The sequence below is a fragment of the Malus domestica genome, chromosome 16 (assembly GCF_042453785.1).
Source record: "Malus domestica chromosome 16, GDT2T_hap1".
Lineage (NCBI taxonomy): Eukaryota > Viridiplantae > Streptophyta > Magnoliopsida > Rosales > Rosaceae > Malus > Malus domestica.
The window spans coordinates 22879640-22903107 of NC_091676.1; the positions used below are offsets into that span (position 1 = coordinate 22879640).

A 23468-nucleotide genomic window follows, 5' to 3' on the forward strand; every position below is an offset into this window, starting at 1 on the left:
ATATTATGAGTCCTTGTTTCACTACTTAACCGTGTCATCCAAGGAGAATGTTATCACAGCAAACGATGAAATTGCTCCAGTTACAAGAGTGAGTTCCATCACCCTTACTCCATCTCTATCTCTGTATAACACTCTTCTTGGTCCTTCATTGTCGAATCATTTACTCTTTGTTGGTCAAATTACTGAACAATTAGGTTGTGTTGTACTCATGTTTCCCACTTTTTGCATACTACAGGATATCCAAACATGAGTGATCATTGGGCATGATACTATGGGTTGGTTTAGTATTGTTGTGCTTTGAAAAAAGTTGCTTATGCTATGCTGTGAGAATAAGCAGCTGTGAAATAAAGTAGAAGAGTGTTTGGTAAACTTTTTTGTACAAATGCTTTTGTTAAAAATAAATAAATAAATAAATAAAAAACAGTATGATAGTGTTTGATAAACTTTTATGTAAAACAGTTATGATTGTGTGAAATGACCAAAAAGGGTATAACATTACATGTGCTATTAATTTAATTTTCTTAACAAATAAAGGTGATTTACTAAATGTACTTTATTTTTAAAAGAAAAATATTTATAAACTTTATCTTAAATATTAATTAGTATAACAAACTACTTCAATTGAAATATTTTAGACTGAATAGCTATGATTCATTAGTACAATATTGTTAATGTATTTGAAAGTAATCTAATTAGATGCATTCATCAAACTTGCCGCTATTCTATTTCTTAATGCCTCTATCTCATGTGATCCTTCAACTTGATAATTTTGGTATTATTCATCATCATCATCACTACTATCGCTCTCTTCACAAAAGTCCCTGGGGTCATCAAAATGACGATCACATTCAGAATACCTCCCTAAACATTAAGAATAATCCAACATTTAATAAGAAATCATAATCCAACATCCAATAAACACAAATTACAAGCAACATTCAACACATAATCTTAATGTAAAGTACAAACTGCAGATAGTCCTAGTTCATAGTTTTAGCTCCTTATTGTTGTTTGTTGAACATATATTTCAACCAAGTCAGCTGGACTTCAGGATCTTTCATAGTGGCAAACACCTCTCGCTTCTCTGCACTACAAAATAAACATGTATCAAACAACCATAACTCGCTAGGTGGCTCAAAATCAAGCAATTGTGCAATAGACGCTATCACTTCCGCAATACTACAGCCTATATGCAACGGCCTCATCAATGAATTTGCAGAACTCCTAGTTTCATAAGCTTCAACAAGACGGTCAATTTGACCACAAAGTTTTGTAGCACCTCCAATTTTTTTCCCTTTCTTATCAACCTTCTTCTTTTGCAATTCTCCTTGGTTAGCCGCTCTTTTTTTCCCTTCGTAGTAGCTTGCCTTAGATCCTGCATGGTCTCACTTTCTTCCTCATCATCTAAATCAATTTGTCCTATAGATTCCTCTCGTCTTTGGTGGTAGTACTCCAGATGAAGGTGTCCAAGCATGTTCACCAGTAGCAATTGTGTTCGAGAACATCCTATCTAACTTGTCCTCCATCTCAGGACTAATGCCCTTTTTTTCTCAATCTTCCATATTCTTTGTTTATCTACAAGTAAAGAAATAATATGGTTAATACATATTGCATGATATTATAATACATATTAAAAGATAAATACACAAACCTGAATTTTATTATTCCACCACTCCTCAGAGGCATCAATTGTACCTTTGCTCGAATTCCACCCTAGGCCAATTTCTTGATGCATACATTACAAAATATAGATAAATTGTGGGCATTCCATGTAGTTGTAGGATTTGACAAAGATGCCTCCTTCTTTGCCATCAATACCAACTAGTGATTTGTATATATATATATATATATTAAAACAAGAACAGATAATATTGTAATATAACCAAGAAATAACCAATCAAAGCATTATGTACATGAAAGCAGGAATGAGCATACACGGTACACATGGAGGCACCACATGCTTGGCCATAACGCCACTAATCAAATAAACTTGTCATTGAAATCACATGGAGCATAATGTTCCAAATTCCAAATTATTGCAAGAAGTAACCAACATGGAATTTTAGATTCACCCAAATCATAAGTCTGCAATCTAAGCAAATTCCAAATTAAGGCTGTTAGATTGAAGAATCTGACATGGATGAATATAGGGTATCTTGAACAATACCCTTGAGAAGCCAAGTATCTTTTTTCAATTGTTCCCTCCCCTACATCTCTTATCATTTGCCCTGCTTTTGTCTACTCAGAATATAAAGGCCAAATCCAGTCTACTAGTCTCTTTTTGCCACATCATTATACTGTGCTTTATCCAATGTGGTGGTTGACATGTTGCCTTAAGATAAATGGCGATTGGTCAAATAAAATCTGGCCTCGAATGTATCTTCCCAAAACGAAAAATGTCCATGTGTGAAAGTAGTGCGAACATTTTACATCACATTGTCAAAATTTGAACCACACTTCGAAAGCTTAAACTTGATCATTTTTCATGTTCTTAACTTGGTTTCACCCACATTTTCCCGGCAAACAAACAGCACGAATTGAACCCATGTGAAAAAACAAATCCACATTGTAGGAAACAGGTAGTGTGTTTAAGATAAAAACAAAGTACATAAACAAAAATTAAAAATAAAAAAGGGCAGAAAAAGAGGAGGAGATTTGGGTTCTCACAGTTCACCAGAGCAAAGTAGAAAGACAGCAACGGATTGAGATTGAGACTGAGAGATAGCAGTTCGGATGTTTATGCTGTATATGAGCTAAATGGTAGGTGGAGAAGGAAGTGTCTTGGAAGTTGGAACGACGAAAGCAGCAGCTTTAAGTAACATAATCCTAAATATATAATCCAAACATATATTTAGAGCAACACCATCGTTGCCAATCAAACCCTAAGAACTGAAATTGCTTCATGGATCTCATGATAATAATTAGAACCTTAATTCAAACCCCAAAACTGAAATTTAGAGAATTAATTCAAACCCCAAAACTGAAAATTAGAACATTAATTCAAACACCAAAACTGAAATTGCTTCAAAGATGGAAGGGTGGGGAGAGAGAGAGAGAAAGAGAGAGAGAGTTATGCTTACCTAATCGATGAGATCAAGCCTGTGGTCGCCTTCACTCGTTCGTTGGTTGCCAAATAAACCCTGTTTCAGAAAACCCCAAAAAAATCGGTTCATCATCCATGTTAGCTGCTAGAACCAAACCCTGAATTAAAATTAAACTACAAAAATAGAAGCAAATTGAGAGAGCAGCCAAACCCTAACCTAACTAAATTAAATTAATTAATTACAGCAAATATATTCAAGCAAATCGAGTACCTGGTTGCTCGGTCTGTGGCGTCGAGGCTGCCGGAGAGAGAGGAAATGGAGGAGGAGGAAGAGATGCAGCGCCAGGCAACAGAGGGAAGAAGGAGTGCGGAGATAGTGTTTTGCGAGAGAGCTTGCGAGAGAGAAGAGTCTGAAAGTGTGAGGAATCAGGAGAAATGAGAAAGGAGAAAGGAGGGCAATATTGGCAAATTGAAAAATTCATTAACAAAGTTACTGTACCTCCTTGTTTTTCACAATAAGCCACTTTTTGAAGCTGCTTTTTGCAGTTTTCATTTTTTAGCTTTTATTTTTTCATCTGAAACTTTGAAATAAAGCTGGTTTTGAATGTTTACCAAACACCAAAAATTCTCTCAGCTTTTTTTCATACTAGCTTTTTTTAAAATCATCTCAACCCCAAACCATACCTAAGAGGAGAGGGTTATATTATGTAGATGATGTGGTACCAGGCCAAGTCAACCAAGTGAGCAGTGGTCACAATAACAAGGTTAAGCGAATCTGGTTATGGTATCAGCGACTAGGGCATGCATCTTTTGGTATTTAAGAAAATTACTTCTGTATTTATTTAATGGCGTTTCAAACTCTGATTTTCAGTGTCATGATTGCATTCTTGCAAAAGGTCATCGTACTTCTTATCATTTAAGTTTCAATAAAAGATTAGTGGCTTTTGAGTTAATTCACTCCAATGTATGGGGTCCCTCACCAATAGCGACGTGCCACAGTATTCGATGGTTTGTTACCTTTGTAGATGATTGCACCAAAATGACTTGGCTCTATACTATGAAACAAAAGAGCGAAGTTAGGCAAATTTTCTGTCAGTTTTATCGGATGATTGGAAATCAATTTTCTCTTCCTATCAAAGTCCTTAGATCCGATAATGGTGGAGAATATCTTAATTCTGAACTATCACAATTTTCGCAAAGCGCGGCATACTTCATGAGACTACTTGTCCTCAAACTCCTCAACAAAATGGTGTGGCAAAACATAAGAACAAACATATCTAGGAAACTACACAAGCTCTTCTAATTGGGGCTCATGCTCCTCATGCCTCTTGGGCGGATGCAGTTACATATTCTATTTATCTTCTTAATCGAATGTCCTCTCTTGTTCACAACTTCCGAACTCCCATGGAAGTCTTGACGGATTATGTCACTCTACCATCTTCTCTTCACTTATCACCTCACATATTTGGATGTGTGGCTTATGTGCATCTTCACAAGAATCAACGAAGTAAATTGGATCTGTGTGCTGTTCGTTGTGTATTTCTGGGATTTAATAGCCAACAAAAGGTATATCAATGTTACCATCCACTTACTAAGCATTTCTATGTCACCATGGACGTCATGTTTTCCGAAACTAAGATGTTTTTCATCTCTGATCAAACCCACTCTACTCTTCAGGGGGAGTTGAATAGTAAAGACGAAGACGACAGTTGGTTTGATGTTATACATGAACGAGACAGTTGGCATAGTCCCAGCAGTACAAACGAGACCAAGACTGAAGACTTAGGTGTTATGAGCAACCCACCTAACTGCGTCTTACCAGAGGGTCGCGACACATCAATCCAAAGCCCAACAATAGGCCATGACATACCAGTTCAGAGCCCGGTAGTGGCCCACGACACAACAAGCCAAAGCTCAATGGATCTTAACCATGAAACCCCTGACCGAGAGACAGCTCATGCAGTAGAAAGTAATGGGTCAGTGAGTGATACCGAGACTATGCAAACAGAAAATAACCCTCATTCTCTTCCACTAGTACACATTCATGTCCCCGCGGGTACCCAAGAGGTACGTTCTCATACTCCAAATATTGTTCAAAATTCTTATATTTTACATCCTAGGCAAAACCGTGAGAAACCACCTGACAGGTTTTCTCCGGAAGGAAAAGTGAGATATGCAATTGCACAGTATTTGTCCACTCATCGACTGTCTCCCAAGTACCAAGCCATGGTGAATCATATGGTTGGGATTAAAATTCCAACAAAAGTGGAAGAGGCTTTGGAAGATCCCTATTGGGTAGAAGCCATGGGAGTAGAAATGGAAGCCTTACAAAGAAATGGAACGTCGAATGTAGTGTCACTACCACAAGGGAAGAGACCGGTGGGATGTAAATGGGTGTTCACCATAAAGCACAAGGTGGATGGATCCATTGACAGATACAAGGCAAAATTGGTAGCTAAAAGGTACACACAGACATTTGGAGTTTACTACCAAGAAACGTTTTCCCCGGTCGCAAAAATGAATACTATTCGATCCTTTTATCTTTAGCAGCTAACCTAGACTGGCCTTTGAAATAGTTCGATGTGAAGAATTCCTTCTTACATAGAGACCTGGAAGAAGAAGTATACATGGATCTTCCACCAGGATATGAAACACCGAATGAAGCAGGAAAAGTATGTAGACTCCGAAAGGCTCTCTACGGACTCAAACAATCACCCAGGGCATGGTTTGGGAGGTTCATTGAAGCAATGAAAAAGTACGGCTATAGATAGGGAAATGCGGACCACACCATGTTCATCAAATGCATATAAGGTAAAGTTACTTTGTTGATTATCTATGTGGATGGTATGGTAGTTACTGGTGATGACACAGAAGAGATAAAAAGGTTGCAAGGGTATCTTTTATTAGAATTTGAGATGAAGGATCTAGGAGACTTGAAATACTTATTGGGCATTGAAGTTTCTCGTTCTCGTGATGGTATTTACTTGTCTCAGCAGAATTATGTTTTTGATCTTCTCTATGAAACTGGAATGTTGGCTTGTAAACCAGTTGAAACTCCCATTGTGCAAAATCATCACTTGGTGATATACCCGGATCAAGTTCCTACTAATAAATAAAGATATCAAAGATTGGTAGGATGGTTGATTTACCTAGCACTCACACGTCCAGATATTGCGTATGCAGTTAGTATTGTAAGTTAGTTTATGCATGCTCCTAGTGAGGATCACATGGCAGCAGTGATGCGTATACTGAGTTATCTGAAAAGTGCACCGGGTAGAGGACTGATCTTCAGGAAGCATGGACCTATGGAGGTAAAAAGGTATATTGACGCTGATTGGGCGAGAAACATTACTGATCGTCGCTCTACATTAGGCTACTTCACATTCGTAGTAGGAAATATAGTAACTTGGAAAAACAAGAAGCAAAATGTAGTGGCTAGATCCACGGCAGAGGCATAGTAAAAAGGGATGGCACATGGAATTTGTGAGTTGTTATGGCTTAGGATTCTTCTCACTAAGATTGGGTTCAGGCCTCAAGGAGCTATGTTATTATACTGTGACAATCAAGTTGCGAGAGAAATAGCTAATAATCCCGTTCAACATGATCATACAAAGCATGTGGAGGTAGATAGACACTTCATCAAAGAGAAGTTAGATGTAAAATTGATTGATATTCCATACGTGAGGTTTGAAGAACAATTAGCAAATGTGTTAACTCATGCGGTTCTAGCAAGGGTGTTTTAAGACTCACTTGACAAGTTGAGCTTAACAGATATCTACGCACCAACTTGAGGGGGAGTGTTGGCATGAGTCAACCATTTAGTTTAGGAATGTAATCTTATAATTGATTCCTTATATAATTGGGATTCTTATTTCCTGTTATGTGAAATATTATACAACTATATATTTACCTCCTAAAGAGAAAAATAAACATACCATTCAAATCCTAAACACTTATATCTCACATGCTGACATGTATTAAGTTTTATCATTAAAGGCCTTAATATTATTAGTAGTGGTAACATTCATTTATAAATAATAATATATTTTATCAAATTTCCGATGATTGTATTCTTGAACACTAAACTCTTAAAACTTAACCTATCAGAGAAAGGGCCAACTGTGTGTACTAAGCTTACAATCACAATGTCCACATTCTAGAAAATTAGGTGCACGCTCTTAATTTGCTCTCAACATAAACAGAATTGACAGCACTTGCAAGAATAGAGAGAGAGTCTTCACTTGCAATTGCAAATGCCAAAGTTTGGAGCCAAGTAGGAAGCCCTCTCTGTCCTAATCTCATCCCTAATTCCTAGTTCCTAAACAAGTACTTGGATCCTTTCTTGTTAACACTTGGATCCCTATAGGCTACAGGTTACAGGCTACTATTTTAGATCCAATGATGTTAAGCACCACCACAGGCCAAAAAAGGAAGATTATTAACCATAGTCATTAGTGATGACATGGTTACTTAGTAATGAAGAATATAGTTAGTTGAAATGTGTTGGTAGGTTGTCATAAGGATAAGATTGGTTAGTATAGTTAGAAGGGTATTATTGTAATTAGGTTATATGGCTATATAAGGGATTGTATAGCTATCATTTTCTTAAGTTCTTTTGTATACATTTTCTCCATTTTAATCAATACAATCTTTCTGGTTTTTCTCTCTATCATCTTCATCTTCCTTTGTACCAATTCTTCATCTTTTACAATGTAGTTAATATGGTATCAGAGCCACCAAGGCTCATGCCATGGATCTTGGTGGTCGATTCTTCTTCTATCTTTCTTCATTACTTTCTTTCATTTTCGTGTATTTGATCGTTTATGCTTCCGTATTCATAGTTTTTTTACTTTTGGTCTCTGGATTTTCCTCTCTTCTTCCTTCACCTTCATATTACCCACCTTCAGCACACCGTTCTTCATCTCTGCCTTGATACTGTCAGGCTTGAACAAAGAATCATCGAGCTGCCAGAAAATACACATGTTCTTTTCTTCTGGGTTTTCTTAAATCTGTTGTGAAAAGATCCAAGCATTTCCATGGAGAACAGGAATCAAGAACCTCAATTTTTCGTCTGGGTTTCCCGAAGCAGCTTCTAGAAGCCAAGAAGGTCGTCGAACTGAGCGAAGCCGTGGATGGTGGTGGGCCTGCCGGATGTCGACCCTTGATCTGGGTGCCGCTGCATTCGTCCTTCCTTCTCCCTCAAGGCGCGCGCGATCGATGAAATCACTCTCTTGAGTAAGAAATCGACCTCTGTCGCAGCTTCCATGGCAGATTATGGCCGCGCCGATGAAGCTGAAGATTATAATCCCTCTGAAACCATTTACTGCAAATTTCGCAGACGAATCGGTTCGTCGCCAGACGGGTCTTCAGCGACAGAGCAATCACCTCCGCATCTGGATCTGGCATTCCTGATTTCTTGTTGCTTCCCATTTCTTGGTCTTGATTTCGACGTCAATAAATGGATTTCTTATGATCATTGTTAGCTGCAGTCAAGGTGTTTGACAAATTGCCCAGCTCAGAATTTTCACGAGAAGGATCTGCAGATTTTGGTTGTTGTATTTCTTTGTTTCTTCAATTCTGCACATAAGGTGTTTGTGTTTCTGATGATCTGGTGAAGACTTCCGCTGGTTTGGGTGTTTGGTAATCTGAAACGGCGTTGTGTGGGTGTTTGGAGAGTTGGTGGTGCGATTTTGGTAAATCAGGTGAATTTGTTTATTGGTTTTGTTTGATGCTTATTTCTTGAAGATGTGGTCTTTGATGTACTTTCGAGATTTAATTGAAGTGAAGTTGTGGTCTTGATGTGTTGATCTCTGCAAAGTATTAGTTTTTTGTATATTTCCTGCGAGTATCATTCTCTAAGGCTTGTCGATTTAAAGAAGAAAGTGTCATTCTTTCTATGAATCTTGGAGTTTCATTCTCCTAAGTTGCAGTATGATTTGGAGTTTCATTCTCCTAAGTTGCAGTATGATTTGTGTTCATGGAGTGTCAGTCTCCTTATTTGGTATTTTTAGTAGAAGTGTGCGATTTGTGTTGTGCTTTGAAGTGTCATTCTCCTTGGCTGATTTGGTTTCTTGGAGTGTCATTCTCCTTGGTAGATTTAGTTTCTTGGAGTGTCATTCTCCGTGTCTTAGGAGTGTCATTCTCCTTGGTAGATTTAGTTTCTTGGCAGTATCAACTATGGATTCTCAGTTCACAGTCAAAAATTTGTTGGGTATGTTCAGACCAAGACCACGAAGCATAGCTCTTTCTCCCGCAACCATCATGTACTTTGGAACATCTGTGCCATCACAGAACCACCACCAATAAATGAGAAATAGCCAACATGGCAGAATTGATGAACGATAACAGCCCCTGCAGTGTGAGCATCATCTTCCACCACAACATGGCCTGCCAACAATGTATTATATGATGTTGTTTCCGATCTTGCAATCGTGGGCAATATGACAAGATCCCATGATAAGATTGTTATTCCCAACAGTTGTTATATCACTCGACTTCGAAGATCGGTGGATCGAAGTATAGTTTCTTGCATTATACAAGAGCCATTGCAGGAGTGATTGACAAAGAAAAAGAAGTTGGGTGTGGAGAGAAGAAGAGTTTTCTTGTGGCGCAATTTTCAAGGGGAAAGGCAGTAATTGGCACCCGTTGGTATTCATTTGTTTGGGGTTTTTTGCAGTGTTCTTGAAGCATTGCAAACATCTTGGTCTTGCAGTTCCAGATCAGTTTCAGCATTCTAGCTCATTCAACCTTCACTTGGCTGCACCAAGTTCAGTTTGAGGGGGGAGTATTAACCATAGTCATTAGTGATGACATGGTTACTTAGTAATGAAGAATATAGTTAGTTGAAATGTGTTGGTAGGTTGTCATAAGGATAAGATTGGTTAGTATAGTTAGAAGGGTATTATTGTAATTAGGTTATATGGCTATATAAGGGATTGTATAGCTATCATTTCCTTAAGTTCTTTTGTATACATTTTCTCCATTTTAATCAATACAATCTTTCTGGTTTTTCTCTCTATCATCTTCATCTTCCTTTGTACCAATTCTTCATCTTTTACAATGTAGTTAATAAAGATAAGACACCAATGAGGTTGTGGTCCTCTATATTGGAAAATTATAGAGAGGAATGATCCCTGAGCCTAAAGTGGGGACCACATATGGGACCCATCATTTATGCATCTGACCTGAGAGAGCATTGTCACTCTTATGTTATTCTTTTGTTGGATTGATCTTGTGTGAAGCAATTTGTATCCTTAATTTTGCTTAAGCATGAGTTAGGATCCATATTTCATACTCTTGAAGAATGTAAAATACCACGTCGGAAATATGATAAAATATAATATAATATAATATAATGCCGAATTGTGAAGGTGAGTAAGTTGAAAACAGTGTCACCATCGATGTTGCTTAGTAGCCTCTTATGCAATAATTCAAATGAGGTGAAAGGAAGAGGGGACGCTCAAACTTTCGTCTTAGCATAGGATTAACGCTTTTAACCACCAGAGCTACAAACATAACCATGTAGTAGTACCAAATTATTCATAAATTATAATTTTGTTCCATTGCACTTCATACTTTGGCCATCATATTCATAAACATCAGTGATCACTAAACTTTAGTTTACTTCTAATTATAATAATTACAATTTTCTGGCCTGTTTCTTTTTCGGTTTCACAAGCTGTGAATCTCTAGAAACATTCTTAGGGGCCTGCAGTGTCTTCTTGCAGCTCATGATTCGCAAGCTCTGCCTTAATATGTCAATCTCTCTTTCCTTCTTAAAATGGCCATGCTCCATTGAAGCTATTTTGGATTTTAGAGAGGCAATCATTTCTTCCTTGGCTTTGAGCTCTCTCTTTAGCTCTTCCACACAGTCTTCTTCCTCTGCCTTCCAATACAGCCCATTTCCTGCAGTAAATACCAAATGTCCATTGTAAATGACATATAGGCCCTTTATCCAAAAGGATTTTCATTTTTTGGTAAAAATGGAGGCTAGTTGTAGGGCCTATTCCACGTCAAATTTCAACGATTGAAACCATTTATTTTGTACGTCTTGATTCATAGATCATCCTTACAAAAATTCATTTCAATCCAAAATAATTTGCCTATTTAATTATCACAATGAAATTTCTATGTTTCTTAGTAAACAAAGTATTCGTCAATTTTTTTGAACTCAATTAAATGTCTCAAATATTTCCGATTTAGCTAATATTATAGTTTGGATCATTAAAGTACAACATTTTTCATAAATATATTTATCTATCTATGAATTAAAAACACATTAATGAAGAATTTTTAAGATTATAATAAGTTCAGAGTTTGAATCTTTCAAATGTAACTGAAAACATATATTTGTAAAGAGGATTAGATTTAGTTATGTATACCTAAGAATCAAGCAATGTTGTAGCTAATTATAATGATGAAAAATTCAGTTTTTTTATGATTCTTTTTTCTTGTGATGAGAAGAAAAATAATCAATGTCTTCCGACGAAGGAAAAGCCAAAGACCCACCGACTGCTAAACTATGATGTTGGTTATCATTATCAATAATATAACTACGAAAATCGCCATCATAATTTCTTAGATACAACTGTTTTGTTCCAAAAAATTGAAGACTGAATGTCGCTGAAACAAATTGTAATATAGCAATTTTTCTGTAAGTGTTAATTATACAGTTTCCAGAGAGAGAGAGAGAGAGAGATAGAGAGAGAGAGTTACCAGAATGTGTCCTCTGAATGAGATCATCAAGCTCCACCTTAATAGCCAGATAAAGCTGCTTCCACTTCTCCACAGTCTCATCCCTCCTTGCTCTCTCCTCCTTCATTTGCTCAGCCAAGAAACCACTCTCCAAGAACACTTCCCACTCTTTACCATTATTCTCCCCACCACCAACTCCACGACCATCACCACCACTGCCGCCGCCACCACTACTCTTATTATTATTCCCACCTCCGACCACCATAACCCCACCACCACAGTCCTCCATTCCCCTAATCCTCTCCTCCTTCTCCTCCACCACCTTCCTCAGCATCTTCACTTCCTCCCTCATCTTCTTCTTCTCTTGCTTCCACTCAGCCTCCTTGAATGCAAACACCATCATGTCCCTCTCATATGCTGCACTCTCCTTCTTCCTCTCACACACCATCTCACTCATCTCCTCTTGAATACTCCCCACCTTTTCTCTCAACCCACCAGCATTTTTCTCACTTAAATTACCCTTCTTCTTGCTGAGAAACCCGCCCATCTACCAGTGATTTTCACACTCCCGCTTTCTTTTTTAGAGAGGATCCTTTCTGACATCGATTTTATCCAAGGGAGGGGGTTGTTTCAGAGGCTTCTCCTCTTGCTCTTCCACTTAATGAGAGCTGTGGTCTATTTTTATAAAGGGAGTTGCTAGTTAGGTGCGCACTCACTCTCACACAATGTTAATAATGTTTGATGGAAGAAGCATCAACGAGCCAATGAGTGAGGCTCGTGAAGAAGACTAGTGTCTTGTATGCTAACATTATTTGATGATTTTTACACAGATATGGGACACACATGATCTGTATGCAAATATAATTGGATTATTCCCAAAGTCACATGCAATTTTCTTATTTAGGAGCGTGGGTTCTTTATTTCAAAATCTATTATTGTTTGGTCAATATTTTGCCAGCTACTTTTAACTCAGCATTAGCCTCAGATAGCATCTATATACTGTTTGCATTAGTACCATTTCGTTCAAAAACTTTAAGCAATTATTGTGTGCATTGAAATACAGCCACCTGATATAGCATTTCGCTTCTGTTTTAACACGTGTTTTAAGTGCTCTTTCTCTACAAAAAATCACATAAAATTAATATTAGTATATCACAATTTTATCTCCACAATTTATTAAATAAAATAAATATAACAAGATAAAATACTTGTCTTTTGTAGGTGGAGAACACTCTTCGTCGATTCTTGATTAGAACAACTATGTAGGTTGAGGTGTGTAATCAATGTCCTTAAGAGTAGATTTTGCCTCTCTAAAACAATGTCTTGATGTAGCAGGTTATTACACCTTACACTACTACAAAAGGACCTTATTGTGTCGGTGGTTGGTGTCGCTTTTATAAAACATAGTGGCGCTTAAGACATTACGACACCTACTTTACATGGTGTCGGAATTACTGTTGCTTATAACCAACATAGATTTTAATATTTTTTAATAGTGGTGTCTCATTTAAAAAAACTATGTCACTTTTAACCGACATAATGTCAGCGTCGGTTAAAAGAAGACTGGTGTCGCTTTTTTCCAACATTAATGATAGTTTTTAAATATTTTCAAAGCTAGTGTCGGTTGTAGCCGACATAAGTTTTAATTTTTATTAAATATTTTGAAACCCGGTGTCACTTGTAATCGACATAAAGTTAGCGTCGGTTAAAAGAAAACTGGTGTCGCTTATACCCGACACTAGAGAAAGTTTTTCAATATTTTCAAAGCCTATGTCACTTGTAACCGACATAGATTTTAAATTTTTTAAAATATTTTGAAACCCAGTGTGGTTGTAGGTGACAGATTGGTGACCTTTATATAACCTCTAGAATAGGCTTGGCAAACGGGTTGTGTCTGTCGTGTTCGTGTCGTTTTCGTTTAACACATGTTATCTTAACGGGTTGTGTCTTGTCACACCCGTTATGACCAGTTATGACCCATTAAAAAAATATTTTTTTTCTTAAATTTGCACATACCACACATTGCCACATAAATATTACTTCAAAACATTAAAACACATTTGTTGTTTAAGTACTACATCTACACTCGAAAATAAGAGTCTAACATCCATACACTACTAGTCTATTACAAAATATTAAATGTGCAAGGATATGCAAAATGAAAGAGTTTTTGTTTTCAAGGTTGTGAAGCCTTTCTCAAAAGTTTAAACCTTACCAATGGAACTCAAAGCTTGCATGTTATTCCTCCTACAAAATCTCAATTTTCATCGATCATCATGACATAAGATTTTGTGGTATCCACTTATGTAAATATTTTAAATTGACGATCAAATTAGTTCATTGTATTCATATAGGATCAAGGAGTATAGCTGTAAAAATTCATCAAAATCAGAATTAAAATAACCGTTAAATTATGATTTTTCATTTATAACCGTCGAAAAGTTTTGTCAAATTACTTGATCTCTGAATGTTTGTTTTTTGCAATTTTTGGTGTATGCGATCTTGAAGTATATGGAAACATGTTTGATGGTTTGATCGTTGAAACTAGTTTCGTAGAATGCGTATCCCATCAAAACAATAGATTCACTAACACTTAAGAGTTTATTCATATTTTCATTAAGTATAACATAAGATTTTGTGGTATCCACTAGTGTAAATATTTTAAATTTAAGATCAAGTTCATTCATTGTATTCATATAGGGTCAAGGAGTGTAGCTGTAAAAAATCATCAAAATCAGAGTTAAAATAACCGTTAGATCATGATTTTTCGTTGATAGTTGTCGAAAAGTTTTGTGCGGTTACTTGATCTCTGAATGTTTGTTTTTTGCAATTTTTGGCGTATGCGATCTCGAAGCATATACAAACAAGTTTGATGGTTGGATCGTTGAAACTAGTTTCGTAGAATGCGTATCCCATCAAAACAATAGATTCACTAACACTTAAGAGTTTATTCATACTTTTATTAACTATGACATAAGATTTTGTGGTATCTACTTGTACAAATATTTTAAATTGACAATCAAATTAGTTCATTGTATTCATATAGGATCAAGGAGTGTAGCTGTAAAAAATCATCAAAATCATCAAAATCATCAAAATCAGAGTTAAAATAACCGTTAAATCGTGATTTTTCATTTATAATAGTCGAAAAGTTTTGTGCCGTTACTTGATCTCTGAATGTTTGTTTTTTGTAATTTTTGGCGTATGCGATCTCGAGGCATATACAAAAAAATTTGACGGTTGGATCGTTGAAATTAGTTTCGTAGGATGCATATCCCATCAAAACGATATATTCATTAACACTTAGAGTTTATTTATACTTTCATTAAGTATAACATAAGAATCCACTAGTGTAAATATTTTAAATTGAAGATCTAATTTATTCATTGTAGTCATATAGGATCAAATAGTGTAGCTATAAAAAATAATCAAAATCGGAGTTAAAATAACCGTTAAATCGTTATTTTTCGTTTTATAACCGTCAAAACGTTTTGTCCCATTACTTGATCTCTGAATGTTTTTTTTTTTTGCAATTTTTGGTGTATGCAATCTCAAAGTATATACAAACATATTTGATGGTTTGATCGTTGAAACTAGTTTCGTAGAATGCGTATCCCATCAAAACAATAGATTCACTAACACTTAAGAGTTTATTCATATTTTCATTAAGTATAACATAAGATTTTGTGGTATCCACTAGTGTAAATATTTTAAATTTAAGATCGAGTTCATTCATTGTATTCATATAGGGTCAAGGAGTGTAGCTGTAAAAAATCATCAAAATCGGAGTTAAAATAACCGTTAAATCTTGATTTTTCGTTGATAACTGTTGAAAAGTTTGTGCCGTTACTTGATCTTTGAATGTTTATTTTTTGCAATTTTTGGCGTATACGATCTCGAAGCATATACAAACAAGTTTAACGGTTGAATCGTTGAAACTAGTTTCGTAGAATGCGTATTCCATCAAAACAATATATTCACTAACACTTAAGAGTTAATTCATACTTTCATTAACCATGACATAAGATTTTGCCGTATCCACTTGTGTAAATATTTTAAATTGATGATCAAATTAGTTCATTGTATTCATATAGGATCAAGGAGTGTAACTGTAAAAAATCATCAAAATCGGAGTTAAAATAACCGCTAAATCGTGCTTTTTCGTTTATAACCGTCGAAAAGTTTTGTGTCGTTACTTGATATCTAAATGTTTGTTTTTTGAGATTTTTGCCTTATGCGATCTCGAGACATATACAAAAAAGTTTGACAGTTGGATCATTGAAATTAATTTCGTAGGATGCGTATCCCATCAAAACGATAGATTCACTAACACTTAGAGCAAGTCCACCCCTAAAGACTTTGCACCAGAGCACCCAGCCCATTTATCCACTCAAGTGAACAGTGATTGACTCTAATGAATAGTAATAGACCAATGCATCTTCACCCCTAAAACTAAATAGCCTAGTCAATTTTATTAAAATATTATTAATTTTTATTATAAAATAATAATTTGGTTTTTTATCTTCTTCTTCTTCTTCTGGAAATGAATCTCCTTATCCTCTCTCTCTCTGTCACGCACGCGCACATGGACACACCAAAATCCTCTCTTCCTTCCAAGCTTTTACTAACCTTGTTCTCTTTTGGCGTTTCATTTTCCAGACGTTCTGCTCAAAACCCAATTCAATATTTGACCGCCATGTTTTAATCTCTCGAACCCGGAAATCCCACCATGCATAACCCTTCAGTCGCAACCCAGGAACCTAGTCCGGTCTACGACCTCATTTCACAATTGGGTCGGTTCGCCTTCAGCTCAGGGCCTCATAGCAACTCCGGTTCTGATGGGCACTCCTCATTTTTGTCTAATTTCTTGTATTTCGACGCCTTTGGGGGTGCTTCAGTTGCCGGGAAGAAGTCCAAGGTTGGCGTTTCAGCTTCACTGAGCTTAAGCAGTCGCGGCGGTTTGGGAATTTGGAGGAGTGTGATGGAGTTTAATCGGGCTATACGGTTCCACTGTGAAAGAGAAGGGGGTTGATGGGGTTTCAAAGATCAGGTTCAGGCGTCGGATGGGGTTCCGGATGAGAGAGACGGTAGCCATGACGTCAACATGGCGTCAAATGAGCCATCTCATTCCTCTGTCGATTTTAGGCCGGCCTGTGGACTGGCTTGGGCTGGGTGCCAGTCTATTCCACGGGCTGGAGTGAATTGGCTGAGTCCCAGCTTGTTTTTTCCACTGGGTGCCGAGCTGTTCCACCTCCGGTGGAACTGCTCTTGGAGGTTATTTATACTTTCATTAAGTATAACATTCTAGTATAAATATTTTAAATTGAAGATCAAATTCATTCATTGTATTCATATAGGATCAAAGAGTGTATAGCTATAAAAAAAATAATCAAAATTGGAGTTAAAATAACCGTTAAATTGTGATTTTTCGTTTTATAACCGTCAAAAAGTTTTGTCCCGTTACTTGATCTCTGAATGTTTGGTTTTTTGCATTTTTTGGCGTATGCAATCTTGATATAAAACATATTTGACGGTTGGATCGTTGAAACTAGTTTCGTAGAATGTGTATCCCATCAAAACAATAGATTCACTAATACTTAAGAGTTTATTCATACTTTCATTAAGTATAATATAAAATTTTGTGGTATCGACTAGTGTAAATATTTTAAAATTGAAGATCGAGTTCATTTATTGTATTCATATAGGGTCATTGTATTCATATTGATGATTATGCCATACCTAATTTGGATGATCGGATACTTGACAATGAAAATTTCCATACAAGGGTTGGCATGGAAGAGACTCATTTTCATGAATCATTACCGTATGTGATGATATTAATTAGACTATGTATTAATTAGACTAAATATATTAATTATTTTATATATTAATTAGACTATGTTTCAATTCGTATGTGATGATATTTTATTACGTATTTTATTTATTTAAATCTTAAAATATTATATGAGATAACATTAAAAAAAAAAAAAAAGTGCTGGTTAATTTTTTTCTTTGGGTTAAACATTTTTTTTTCTTTCAAAATAGTTGTCGCTTTTATCCAACGCCATTTGTAAGATCCCACATCGCCTAAGGGAATGATCCTTATATGTATGTTGCCATCCCTACCTAGCATGAGGCCTCTTGGGAGCTTACTGGCTTCGGGTTCCATCAGAACTCCGAAGTTAAGCGAGTTCGAGCGAGAGCAATCCCATGATGGGTGACCCACTGGGAAGTTCTCGTGTGAGTTCCCAGAAACAAAACCGTGAGGGCGTGGTCGGGGCCCAAAGCGGACAATATCGTGCTACGGTGAAGTCGAACCTGGGATGTGGTGGGGGCCAGGGCCGAGATGTGACAATTTGGTATCATAACCAATCCTTAGTCGGATGTGTACCGACGAGGATGCGGGACCCTTAGGGGGTGGATTGTAACATCGCACATCGTACAAGGGTGAGGATCATGTAAGTCTTATATATATATTTCCATCTCTGCCTAGCATGACGCCTTTTGGGAGCTCACTGGCTTCGGATTTCATCGGAACTCCGAAGTTAAGCGAGTAGCGCGCGAGAGAAATCCCATGATGGGTGACCCATTTGGAAGTTCTCGTGTGAGTTCCCAGAAACAAAACCGTGAGGACGTGGTCGAGGCACAAAACGGACAATATCATGCTACAGTGGAGTCGAGCCCGGGATGTGGTGGGGGCACGGGCCGGGATGTGACAATTTGGTATCAAAGCCTAACCCTGGCCGTGGTGTGCCGACGAGGTCATCAGGCCCGTTAAGGGGGGTGGTTTGTAAAATCTCACATCACCCAGGGGAGTGATCCTTATATGTATATTCTCATCCCTACCTAGCATGAGGCCTTTTGAGAGCTCACTAGCTTCGGGTTCCAGTCACATCCCGACCCGGGCCCCCACCACAACCCAGGCTCGACTCCACCGTAGCATGATATTGCCTGCTTTGGGCCCCGACCACGCCTTCATGGTTTTATTTCTGGGAACTCACACGAGAACTTCCTAGTGGGTCACCCATCATGGGATTGTTCTCGTCTGAACTCGCTTAACTTCGGAGTTCCGATGGAACCCGAAGCCAGTGAGCTCCCAAAAGGCCTCATGCTAGGTAGGGATGGGAATATACATATAAGGATCACTTCCATAGGCGATGTGGGATCTTACAATCCACCCCCCTTAAGGGGCTCGACGACCTCGTCGGCACACCACGCCCAGGGTTAGGCTCTTATACCAAATTGTCACATCCCGACCCAGGCCCCCACCACATCCGGGCTCGACTCCACCATAGCACGATATTGTCCACTTTAGGCCCCGACTACGCCCTTACGGTTTTGTTTCTAGGAACTCACACGAGAACTTCTAAATGGGTCACCCATTATGGAATTGCTCTCACGCGCTACTCGCTTAGCTTTGGAGTTTCGATGGAACCCGAAGCCAGTGAGCTCCCAAAAAGCCTCATGCTAGGTAGAGATGGGAACATACATATAAGACTTACAGGGTCCTCACCCTTGGGAGATGTGGGATGTTACAATCCACCCCCCTTAGGGTCCCCGATATCCTCGTCGGCACACATCCGACTAGGGATTTGCTCTAATACCAAACTGTCACATCCCGACCCGGGCCCCCACCACATCCCGGGCTCGACTCCACCGTAGCACGATATTGTCCGATTTGGGCCCCGACCACGCCCTCACGGTTTTGTTTATGGGAACTCACACGAGAATTTCCTAGTGGGTCACCCATCTTGGGAATGCTCTCGCTCAAACTCGCTTAACTTCGGAGTTCCGATGGAAACCGAAGTCAGTGAGCTCCCAAAAGGCTTCGTGCTAGGAAGAGATGGGCATGTACATATAAGGCATAGATGATCCACTTCCTTGGCGATGTGGGATCTAACAATCCACCCCCTTAGGGGCTCGACATCCGCGTCAGCACATTTCTGGCCAGGGATTGGCTCTAATATCAAATTATCACATCTTGACCTGGGCCCCCACCACATCCCAAACCCGACTCCACCGTAGCACGATATTGTTCGCTTTGGGCTCCGACTACGCCCTCATGATTTTGTTTCTGGGAACTCACACAAGAACTTCCCTATGGGTCACCCATCTTGGGAATGCTCTAGCCCGAACTCGCTTAACTTCAGAGTTCCTATAGAAACCGAAGCCAGTGAGCTCCCAAAACGGATAATATCGTGCTATGGTGGAGTCGGGCTCGAGATGTGGTGGAGGCCTGGGTCGGGATGTGACAATTTGGTATTAGAGCCAATCCCTGGACGAAAGTGTGCCGACGAAGATGTCGAGCCCCTAAAGGGGGTGGATTGTTAGATCCCACATCACCCAAGGGAGTGGATCCTTTATGCCTTATATGTACATGCCCATTTCTTCTTAGCACGAGGCCTTTTGGGAGCTCACTGGCTTCGGGTTCCATCGGAACTCCGAAGTTAAGTGAGTTCAGGAGAGAGCATTCCCAAGATGGGTGACCCATTGGGAAGTTCTCGTGTGAGTTCCCAGAAACAAAATCGTGAGGGCGTAGTCAGGGCCCAAAACGGACAATATCGTGCTACAGTGGAGTCGGGCTTGGGATGTGGTGGGGGCCCGGGCCGGGATGTGACTCCATTGATCGAATTATTTGAAATACTTAGGTGGGAATTTTCCCTCTTGTATCTCTTAATTCGACGCCATGTGAGTAGTGTCAGTTAAAAGCGACGTAAAGTGACTTGGGAAGAGAAATTCAATCAGTCACTTGGGAAGATAACCGTCAGTTAGTGTGTCAGATGTGCTGTCATTTTTAACCGACGCTGTATCCATTTAAACCGACACTGCGTATATTTCAATAAAGTGTGTCAGAATCTAGTGTCGGTTATAACCGACACCAATTTTCATTAAACTGACGATGCCTGAACTTCAATAAAGTTTGTTAGGCTTCATTTAATTCAACATGCATATCAGTAAAGTCTGTCAGAAGTTGGTGTCGGTTTTAAGTGACATTAAGCTTAATTTATTTCGACACTAGTGACTTTTATTTCGACGTCATGCAGTCAATGTCGATTTTAACCAACGCCAACTCTATATCCATATTTATACCCTTTCTTCCCCATTTCATCGGTGCCTTCATTTCTATCTTTCTCCTTCTCCATCCCCACCCATGTGTCCATTTCTTCCCTCGTTTCAGTTTTTCTCCTTCTCCTTCTAGAAACTTGTGCTATGGATCAACATTTTGAAACATTCTGAGGAACTCCAATTTGAAAAAGAAGAGTTAGAAGGTGGTTCATTTTTAAATTATTATGATTATTAATTTTTGTTTCTACATTGTAGTCTAACTAGTATTATGCTTAAATTGAAAATTTATTTTTTGTTTCTTGGGTTTTAACTGTTTTTTCTGTATTTGTAAGGATCAACTCAACAAAGACGCGAACCCTCAATTCCCAGTTGGAAAGAACAACCTTGTTCATTTGATTCATCTGGAGAATGCATTAGTTATAATTCTAGTGCGTTTTCTAGACATGTAGCGGCAGAGGTTAGAGATTACAAAAATATTCCAATGGTGAGAGATTGGCGTTTGATCAAAGAAGAAGACAAGGAAGTGTTCTAGAATAGAATAAAGGTATAAATATTTTTTTTTACTTGAAGATTGTAGAATAAGTCAGTGATTATAATAATAATTAATTAGGTTGAATTTTTTTGATGAATTTAGAACAATGTTATTTTTCAAGAAGAAGATATAGTGCCAATGATCCGCCACATGACGCTTAAGATTGCGGAGCATGCACATAAAGAGTATAGAAATAAATTTAAAAAAAAAACGTATTATACAAATAAACCAGTCAAGTTTGTTATGGCGGATGAGTTTTTGTATGTTATATGTGATATAAAATGTTTGTTATGGTAGATAATTGTTATTAATTTTTATTAATGTTTTCTTTGGCCTAAAATATGTTGGGAATTATTTTCTATATAATTTTATTATTATTATTATTATTATTATTAAATAATTTTATTTTTTTATTATTAAAATATTTGGTGTCGCTTATGGACGACATCGCAAGAAATATTTCATGTATTGAGATGTTAGGTAATGTCAGTTCGAACCGACAATAGGTTTGATTAATTTATTATTTAAATTGTTGATGTCGGTTAGGATCGACAGTAGGTTTAATATTTTAATTCTTTAATTGTCTTGACATCTCTCAGAACGTAACGTCGCTTCTAACCGACATAATGTTGGATGTCACTTTTAAGCCACGCTGTTGTTTTATTTTATTTTATATTACTTTGCTTCTTGGTGGCGGATTAAAAGAACTAACCGACGTCAATACCCTTTTGGTGACGGTAGCAATGGTGTCACTTCACCTATGCGACATTGCACGACTTTATGTTGGACTTTTACCAAAAATCCGACAGTAATTGAGTTTTATTGTCAGTTTTTATACCGCCAGTGATAGCCTCTTTTGTAGTAGTGTTACCCTCCAAGATACAATAACCTATGATCCTCGTAAGCGTACACTCGCAATACTTGAATCGAGTGAACAACTTGATTCTTTCCTTTGACATATAAGAAGTGGAAATTATAATAGCATTTGAGATAATACAAGAGATTAGGAGAGGATGATGGGACTGTGTTTTAACTAGGTGGGGTTTGTCCGTTGGACGAAAGAAAAGATAAATCATTCATAAAAATTGGCGTAAGCCCCAAAGATAATATGGGACAAAGTAGGCTATACATGAAGGCCAATTAACAGCATAGAACGTTGGCCATTATAAACCAACGGTTATAAATGAGTTAATGCATCAGTTTCAGTTTTACAGATAAAAATTGAAATTAGGACTTTAAAACCAATTGAATATTAAGTGACCATGAAGAGTTGTATTTTTAAATACACAATCAATAATTTCAACAATTTACTAATATTATATCTTATATACACACTTCATTTACTCAATGGCCTTTTTTAAAAGCAATGCAGAGAAAGCTTAGGTGAAGATTACATGGTTGCATGCAAGGCACCAACTTTCTCTTGAAGAGCGATAACCATTACACCAGAAAAACCCCAACCCTTCTCCCTTCACATATATGTTTTTTTAATTTTGCAGGATACCAGTCTAGTGCTAGCCACCTTTGTATTAATCTTTGCATTTGAACTTTTCCACTTCTTAAAAAGACACGTGTCATTGTATTACAAAAACAAAAAAACAAACGAGGAAAAATAGAAAATATAATTTCAAAGGCATTAAGCCCTTGTTTGATAGAGATGATTGGCTTGGATATGACTATTCACTATATTGAATACATTTTGTTACAACCCGTAACTTAAATATTGTATTTTAATCTCAAGACGTGTGAATAACTATTTTACCCCTGAGTGGGTGTCTTAATTAATTTATCGAGCCTTGACTCGAGAATAATATTCGTGTAACTTCTTAAGTTTCGTAATCCTATTTAATGTACATTAGTATAATGTTGAAAGAAATTTACGAATCAAGATTGAGAGGACCAAATTGTAATTTTTGCAACTTTGGAAGGCAATTGAGTAATTTCACTTAAATAATTTTAAGTTGGACTGTAACAACATGTCTCTAATTTTACGGATTTATTAATTTTAACAGTGTAAAGTGATGAAAATGCCCCTAGAGATTAGATTGTTGATCTTCGTTGACCATCATTTTGTGACGCGTATGAACAACTATTTTACCGTATACTCAAAGTACTTGATGGTAAGAACACGTA

At 37.5% G+C, this 23468-nt stretch overlaps 1 protein-coding gene and 1 long non-coding RNA gene across 3 annotated transcripts; both read right to left on the reverse strand.

The window, feature by feature from the left end:
* Positions 1-868: 868 nt before the first annotated feature.
* LOC108169798 (uncharacterized) lies at positions 869-3546 on the reverse strand. Of its 2 annotated transcripts, none has more exons than XR_001786136.3 (5): positions 3315-3546; positions 3081-3140; positions 2668-2826; positions 1652-1725; positions 869-1575 (listed from the first exon to the last, which is right to left on the reverse strand). It is a non-coding gene; the product is annotated as an uncharacterized lncRNA (long non-coding RNA). The 2 variants fall into 2 exon arrangements; XR_001786135.3 differs by having other exon boundaries at positions 1652-1821; positions 3315-3529.
* Positions 3547-10565: 7019 nt separating this feature from the next.
* LOC103417274 (uncharacterized) lies at positions 10566-12569 on the reverse strand. The gene is made up of 2 exons (XM_008355465.4): positions 11759-12569; positions 10566-10948 (listed from the first exon to the last, which is right to left on the reverse strand). Exons 1-2 carry the CDS (start codon positions 12282-12284, stop codon positions 10683-10685), a joined length of 792 nt encoding a protein of 263 aa, XP_008353687.1. The 5' UTR covers positions 12285-12569; the 3' UTR covers positions 10566-10682.
* Positions 12570-23468: the final 10899 nt, after the last annotated feature.